General features: G+C 38.5%; 2 protein-coding genes across 2 annotated transcripts; both read right to left on the reverse strand.

Annotated features, from left to right (window-relative positions):
• Positions 1 to 163: 163 nt before the first annotated feature.
• Positions 164 to 6440, reverse strand: LOC108108549 (catalase). Its single transcript, XM_017216627.2, has 3 exons — positions 6222 to 6440; positions 1281 to 2201; positions 164 to 950 (listed from the first exon to the last, which is right to left on the reverse strand). Exons 1-3 carry the CDS (start codon positions 6276 to 6278, stop codon positions 408 to 410), a joined length of 1521 nt encoding a protein of 506 aa, XP_017072116.1. The 5' UTR covers positions 6279 to 6440; the 3' UTR covers positions 164 to 407.
• Positions 6441 to 6672: 232 nt separating this feature from the next.
• Positions 6673 to 7924, reverse strand: LOC108108435. Its single transcript, XM_017216489.2, has 2 exons — positions 7834 to 7924; positions 6673 to 7779 (listed from the first exon to the last, which is right to left on the reverse strand). Exon 2 carries the CDS (start codon positions 7777 to 7779, stop codon positions 6910 to 6912), a length of 870 nt encoding a protein of 289 aa, XP_017071978.1. The 5' UTR covers positions 7834 to 7924; the 3' UTR covers positions 6673 to 6909.
• Between the last annotated feature and the right edge of the window lie 45 nt (positions 7925 to 7969).

The raw sequence follows: 7969 nt of genomic DNA on the forward strand, positions 1-7969 counted from the left end.
AGAACGCGTTCAAAATGAATGGTGTATAAAATGTAAATTGAATCGAAAATTTGTATAGATTTTACATTATATTATTTAAATTGACTTAAATAAAAAAAAAAGAAGATCCCCAAAAGCGATAAATTTATAAAAACAAAAAACGATTAAAATCATAGAAGAGAAATTTTATCAAAATATTTAGAATTTATTGCATATAATTGTATTTTGTGTATAGCTAAGACAATTTTGAATATCAAAACAAGACAAGACACATTATGTGGTTAAATCAATTTTAGCCCGCAACCAATGATCCGAAAAGCGTTTGCTTTTGTTAGTCAATTTCGGAGTGGGTAGTGTTGGTTGAGTTCCAGTGGATTAATCGTAATTAAGGCCAATAACCAAGTCGGATTCGAGGAAATGCTCTCCGCTTAGAACTTCGAGGACTTGGCCAGGTTAAGGGCTTCGGTCAACATGCGACCGAAATCGGCGTGCACCAGGGTGAAGTTCTTGACGGCACGCTCCTGCAGGAACTGGCTGGCGTTGCTCAAGTGACCAGCAATGTTCTGTACCAGGCGCTTCTTGCCGCAGTTGTCCAGGACGTGCACCCAGAAATCGGTGACCTGGCCAAAGTTATCCTCAGTGTCTCCGCTGCTGTACCGGTAGACATCTCCAGTCACTGGGCAGCAGGAGGACAAAGCCCTGGCCCTGGGGCATTCCTGGGGACCGTTGAAGGAGTTAGGGAAATAGTTGGGGGCACCATCCTGGTTGTCCGTAACATTCATGGGTCCATCCCGCTGGAAGTTCTCCACCTTCACCTTGTAGGGACAGTTCACCGGGATCTGTAAGTAGTTTGGTCCCAGACGGTGGCGGTGGGTGTCCGAGTAGGAGAACAGACGTCCCTGGAGCATCTTATCGGGAGAGGGCTCAATGCCGGGAACCATGTGAGCGGGGCTGAAGGCGATCTGCTCCACCTGAAGTTGAAAGAAATATCCAAAAGTTAGTTAGGCATTTAAAAAAAAAAAAACTAATACTATCTTGCTTAAGTTAGCAAAATACTAAAATTATAAAAAACTATACGTAATAATAATCTATTTAGTTTACTTTTGTTTGCATTTTTTAAAAGCTTAATGGAAATTTCTCGTTAACACGAACATATTGTTGCTAAACAATACAAATTTTTCAACAATGTAAATTATTAGCAAATATTTGCAAACTGACAACAAGAAAATTACACTAAATAATTAGAACTTTTTATAACGTCATTGTTAAGTAAAATAATTAATTGAATCAACCAAACTAACCTCAGCAAAGTAGTTCTTGGGATTGCGATCCAGCACCATTTTGCCCACCGGAATCAAAGGATACTCCTTCTGCGACCAGACCTTGGTAACATCGAAGGGATTGTACTTGAACTTCTTGGCTTCTTCGAAGGTCATGACCTGGATATACATCGTCCAGCTGGGGAACTTGCAGGTCTTGATCCTGTTGTACAGATCGCGGATGCTGTAATCCGGATCGCTGCTGGCCAACTGATCGGCGGTCTTCACATCCAAATTCTTGATGCCTTGGTCCGTCTTGAAGTGGAACTTGGCGTAGATCGGTTCACCCTTGGCATTGATCAGTTTGAAGGTGTGAGAGCCGTAGCCGTTCATGTGGCAGTAGCCATCAGGGGTACCACGATCGCCGAACAGGAAGCACACCTGGTGAGCGGACTCTGGACGCAGGGTAAGGAAGTCCCAGAACATGTCGGGATCCTTGAGATGGGTCTGCGGGTTGCGCTTCTGTGTGTGAATGAAGCTGGGGAACAGGATCGGGTCACGAATAAAGAAGATTGGTGTGTTGTTGCCAACCAAATCCCAGACACCATCCTCAGTGTAGAACTTAATGGCGAATCCTCGAGGATCACGGGCCGTATCAGCAGATCCGCTCTCACCACCCACGGTGGAGAATCGCACGGCAAGTGGAGTGCGCTTCTTAACCTTATCGAACAGCTTGGCTCCACAATATTGAGAGATGTCGTGGGTCACCTCGAAGTATCCAAAAGCACCGGCTCCCTTGGCGTGCACCACACGCTCTGGGATGCGCTCCCTGTCAAAGTGGGACATCTCATCCAGGAAGTTGACATCCTGCAGCAGGACGGGACCTCGGGGACCAACCGTCTGGGTGGCATCCTTGATGCCAATGGGGGCTCCATGACCAGTGGTAATGGCTCCCGGCGAAATCTGTAAGTAAAAGGGAAAATATTCATTAAGTTGCCTTTAAAATGTGGTAACTCTGGTTGCAAAGTGCACTTCCCCAACTTTTTCTTATATAATACCAGTTTAAAGTGCCGTCTAATCTAATCGTTGCTTTAGCGATAATACTTTTTGGGGTGCGGACTTTAAATTTTTATTTATAATCGCTGGGCCGCCGAGAAAAACATAAACATAAAGATTGCACAGCTTTATCTCTCCAGGGGGTCACTTTTGGAGCCATTTTTGCAAATCCTTATAAATTTGCTTAGAATTTATTATAATCCGATAAGAGAACACAGGTGTTTCTGAGTGCTTAGTGCATTTAAGTTATGACGAAGCATACTTAGTATATTTAAACCACTTAAATAACTTTTAAATATGTTAAATGATATCTAACAAACGAAAAAAATAAATTAACATTTTCCATTAAGCTAATAAAACTGTCCTGTTTTAGCTGAAATATCAATTAGCCCACTAACTGCCCGTCATCAATCACCAGATCTAATCTGTTTAAGCCATCTTCATCCTCCTTGTACTCAATATATTTCCCTGGAGTAACCAGACACCGCTCCTTAATCACCTTATCGTTTATTCCGCATGCAGGCCAACAACTCATTATAAAATTAACTCAGCCAACCAACAATTTGCAAAACTGTCTCCGGTTAATGCGCACTGTTTAGCTAATGTATTTGAAACCTGACAGCGGCATGCGAAATTCTAATTTGAAAGCATTTCTAGAACAGTGCATATAGAATTTTATATGGAAGGCTGTTTATCAAAGTGAAGCCTCTGCTGATGTGTCAAACATTTAAATTAAGCTGCTGTTTACATTTCACAACAAAGTTTAGATATTACTTTGGTATGGGTTACATAAGGGTGGTCAACTCATTATAATGTTTTTAATTGTTTTAGAAATTGGTGGGCTGTCTTCATTATCATATCTTAAAAGACGTAAAAATGCTATAATAATGAAATTTACTAGATATTGCTAGATTATATTATAAACTGAACGAAAATAATGAACAAGCTAAAACCTATATAAAGATATTCATATTTCTTAATTATAATTTACGAGTTTGTATTCCAGTCACCTTCTAGAGCTGCATAATTAGCTCACCTGTTTGTGGGCTCTCCTTATATATTCTTAATTTCTGGACACTTCTAAATATTTATACTTATATATATATATATATACCTAAAGCTTTCTGCACTTGTTTGCTCTTTTTTGTACCGATTCAATCAGAATGGTTTGCACTTTGAGACAACAATATGGGGCCACTTCAGGGGGCAGAGATACGAAAAGTAAAGCAAACCGGGAATGGCAATGAGAGTGGAACCGCGATCCACGCCCCAACAAGTCAATCTGGTTCCTATCAGAGCCTCCCTGCGTTTGTGGTTGTAGTAGATATCTCCCAGCGAAGAGCAAACTGATAAGGGAACCCCGCCCGATCTTAAACAAGAATGCAAAATACACAGAAGTCCACAGGAAAGTTTTTAATTGCAATCTTGTCGGAGATGCCTTTGACACAGATCAGTTAAACAGCACCTTAATGAGGTGGCATTATAGAGATCAGTGCATCTGATAAATAGTTGTAAAGATGACATGGTCTTATAGATATCATTTATCACAGGGAGTTGAGTCATTTGAAGGGTATAGCAAATAGGAAATGCGGGAGCTAAAAGCTGCAGCTAAAGATTTATAATTCTAGTTACGAAATGATGATTTCATTCTTAAGATAGAATATTTTTGAGACTTTAGTAATCCATTTTATGGTTTTATATACACTCAAGGTTTAAATCTGAAATAGTTTTGTTTATAGTTTAAACACTACTTCTTGTAAAACTTCCTCTTCATTGCCCAACCTATAACCTTCCGCAATGCATTAAGTTTCAACATTCAAAATGTTTTCCATGCATTTTTGAATTTCTTGGATATTAAAAATGAACTTGATTGCAAGATTCTGAAAGAACAAAGAACCTAGTTGCCATGATTATGAACCGAAACAAAGGCAAACATTTAATTGCCTGACAGAATGCAGTTTTCACAGTTTCGTCATAGAAGGTCAAAAGCGAGTAAAACAACACGAACCAACCAACTGTGGAGCTCTCTCTGCTTTTCTGGGTCAGTTCGAAACATATTCTCACATACAGTCGACGGTAGTGACCGGGCGTTCCAGCTTAATTGCATAACCAAATTGGAGAAAGAAAATTTAGTTTGACTTATAAGGCTGACTGGGAAATGCATTTTCCCACTTCAGTCTAGCCTTTCCGCACTCAGCCCAAAACGGGTTTGAAGCCCGGTTCGTTATTACACGATCGTCGAAGCCCATTGCAACCAGTTTGTGCAACATTGAGCCGGTCGACGCAAAGTCCATTGACTCCCAGCCAATTTTCCAACCTCAAAGCGTAGCAAACAACTATTCGCGGTCCTCAGAAAGTTCATATACATATTTAATAATAATTGTTTGTTTTATTCGATATTGCAGTAATTGGTTTCGTGACTCAATGCACAAGTGCAAAATTAATAATATCAGAGGTGTGCGGGGTATTTATATATAGTATTCTTACTTTAGGTAATATACTGTATATTTCTATTGCTCAGAATATCATATTTTCGATTATTTACATTTTCAAAATTTGTATGTTAATAGAGTGTGCTATTTTTGGAAAATAAAAAAATTCAAGATATAAGAACAAATACTAATTCATTACAATTCATATTAATTGGAAAACTAATATTCTGCTTTTTTAAGATGGTTTTATATTTAGAAAGCATAAAAATACATAATTATACAGGTTGACATTAATGGTTATTTAAGGTAAAAAGCTTTAAAATATATGTATTAATATTAAAATAATTAATCCATCACAGTTTGATAAATTAATTTCACTTTTGCTACTATGCCAACACGTCTGATCTAATCTATTTGGGCCAATTACTCAGCTATTTCGGATGCTTATCAACTGATAAATAACTATGCAGAATATTTCATATTATCGATTTATGGGGGCAAATGGAAAAGGGAAAAACATTGAGAAATTGCCGAGTAATAAATTCTGTAAATAGAAATAATTTGAAAGGTTGAGAGGTGTGTCAAAGTTAATGTTGGCTATTGATTTTTTTCATGATTTCCCTTTAATTGAAGTTTTAATATTTTAAATACAATTTAAAAGTTCTGAAATTCAAAGTTATTGTATGTACCAAAAAGATATAAATATCAATTCTTTAAAATTCCTGTAATATTGTAAACGTACATTTTTATAGGTTGTTCAAAACTTTTTAAACTATTTTGAGTACAAAGTACACTTTTCTACTCATATACAAAAAAATAATATTTGTTAAACATTTTCAAAGAGCACGATTTTTCAATTGAATTGATCTTTGTGTGTTCAGCCAAAAGCGAAAGCGAATAATTAACACAAAAGTGCAAACGAACCAATTCGAATACCTAAAATCTAATGCACAATTCAAGTGCCAAATGAAAATGGAAGTGCAAAGTGAAAACAAAGGCGGAAAATGAAAATAAACAGAAAGGCAAAGGTTAGGTGGGCTATGAAAATAGGGATATTCGATTAAACTTTGGATTTTGCTTAAGGGAAAACTAAAACTTTGGATTCGGTTCAGAAAATACAAATCCAATAAGAAATCGCCACAGTGATAAGGTTTATCAGTTTAGTTCTGATAAGATTCGTACAAATAAATAGAAGAGAGCCTTAAAGCGAGAGGGATATAGCGACCGCTGTTGAACTTTGAACTGTGGTGAAACCGCTTTCAAAATTATTGGCATCTTACGGCTACAGCCTTTGTTGCTTTTTGCATTTTTAATTGTTAATGAAAAGTACAGACTCATAGCATTCGTTGCTGTAATTGTCTTGTTTTTTGTTTATTTTATTTTGAACAATGTTTCGTCTCCCTTCTCTTTTATTTTCTTCCCTGCCGGTACACACAGACACACACACGCACGCACCACCTCTCACTCTCTCGCGACCGTACACCAACACACTCACCGTTTGGGAGTTTTTGTAGTCAATCAACTGATTTGATGCCGCATCGCGTGAAGCCATTTTGCTTGAAATTTAGGATATTTGCTCAATGGGATATAACCAGAATTTTGATATGTTCGAACTGAACAAACGTTGATTTTTAGCCGCCTTTGGGTTTGCTGTGACTACGTCGAGAATTCTGTCAACTAAATCGACTGCAGCGCAGTTCCATTTGTTTTTATAGCTACCGCACCACGTACTTGTTGTTGTTCAGGGTTGTCGAGTGCGCCAAACATATCGATATTAAGGCTTTGTCAATTAATATCGTTGAATCCGTTATTTTGAAATAGAATAGTTAACTAAATATAATATATAAATTAAAAATGATTTATATTTTAAGATTTTATTCTACAAATCCGCTGAACAAAAAATATTCTATTGTTGGCAAATTTACATTTTTTTAACGAGCTGAAAGTATCTTTAATTTCCATGTTTATTAATCATACACAAATTATTATATTAGTAATGACATAAAGAACATATAAGATACAATCCATCATTTCACGTCTTACTACTAGTCAAGGCTTATTACAAACTAGAATGAGGGTCCGCGGCAAGAGCACAATATCCATGGACCCCTATTAAGATCCACAAGGAGTACAAAAAATACATAGCCTACAATTAACGTTTAACAATTAGTGATATAAGTTGATTAACCACCAGTGGTTCCTGCCAAGTAAATGTCCATTGCCTCCTTGTTAAGATGCGTAACCGGGCGCCTCTTCGGGATGGGTTGGATGTGTGGCAACCGTGTGCCATTCACGGCGTTCAGACTAAGATTGGAGTTGGGATCGTAGTCGTCAGTATCAGGATTAATCAAGGCAGGTCGTGGTCTTTGAGGACGCGGTCCCGCCTCATCGTCTCTCTCCGAACGTTGTCTCTTCTTAGCTGCCGCAGCACTGGTAGTTGGTCTGTCATCCGAAGATTGACTAAAGTTGTGTTGGATTCCACTAGGTTGCCGAATTTGCTGTATTGACACAATATTAACAGTTGGTCTGACACTCGAACAGTTTCTCGAGCTAGTTTGGCTTCCACCAGGCTCCTCATCTTCCTGAACATCTTCATTATTTGCAGTTGGTCTGACAGTTGTTGAGCTACTCGAGGTGTGAAGAATCCCACTAACTTCTTGACTTCCCTGGCCAGTTTTATCACTTACTGTGGTTGTGACAGACCACTCGGAACTTTCACTCAGGGGAGGCAAGACCCTTGCCGGCCTTGGCATTAGGGCGTTAGGATCCGATGAGGAATCAGCTGGCTGACTACAGCTCGCATCCGAAACGCTGTTGCCCTCTTTTAAGAGTTTGTGTTTTTTGGCATTTTCGTTCTTCTCCTTGTAGAGTCGCAACAGACTGGTTAAGCACTTGCCGCAGATGAGTTGTCCTATCCGGATTTCGCTATTTATTATATTGGCGAAACGCACCAAATACTCATTCTTCAGTTCCCGAATAGGCGGCCTTAGCCTGTGATTCCCCAGGGCGCAGAATCGCCGCTCCTTTTGCGGTTGCTGGACGTCAGGCACCATCTGCAAGTAACACGCATATATTTATTACTCATTGACAATAAATATACTAAATACCTTTCTGTTTTGGTTCAATATATTCGATGAACGCCAGAAAATGCAATTGTCCCGCCGAAAACATAACAATGAGTGTGACCGTCAATAGATAGTTAAAATATACCAAATATACAAGCTGTTACAATTTAAAAACGAA

The sequence above is a fragment of the Drosophila eugracilis genome, unplaced genomic scaffold, assembly GCF_018153835.1.
Source record: "Drosophila eugracilis isolate 14026-0451.02 unplaced genomic scaffold, ASM1815383v1 contig_2154, whole genome shotgun sequence".
Taxonomy (NCBI): domain Eukaryota; kingdom Metazoa; phylum Arthropoda; class Insecta; order Diptera; family Drosophilidae; genus Drosophila; species Drosophila eugracilis.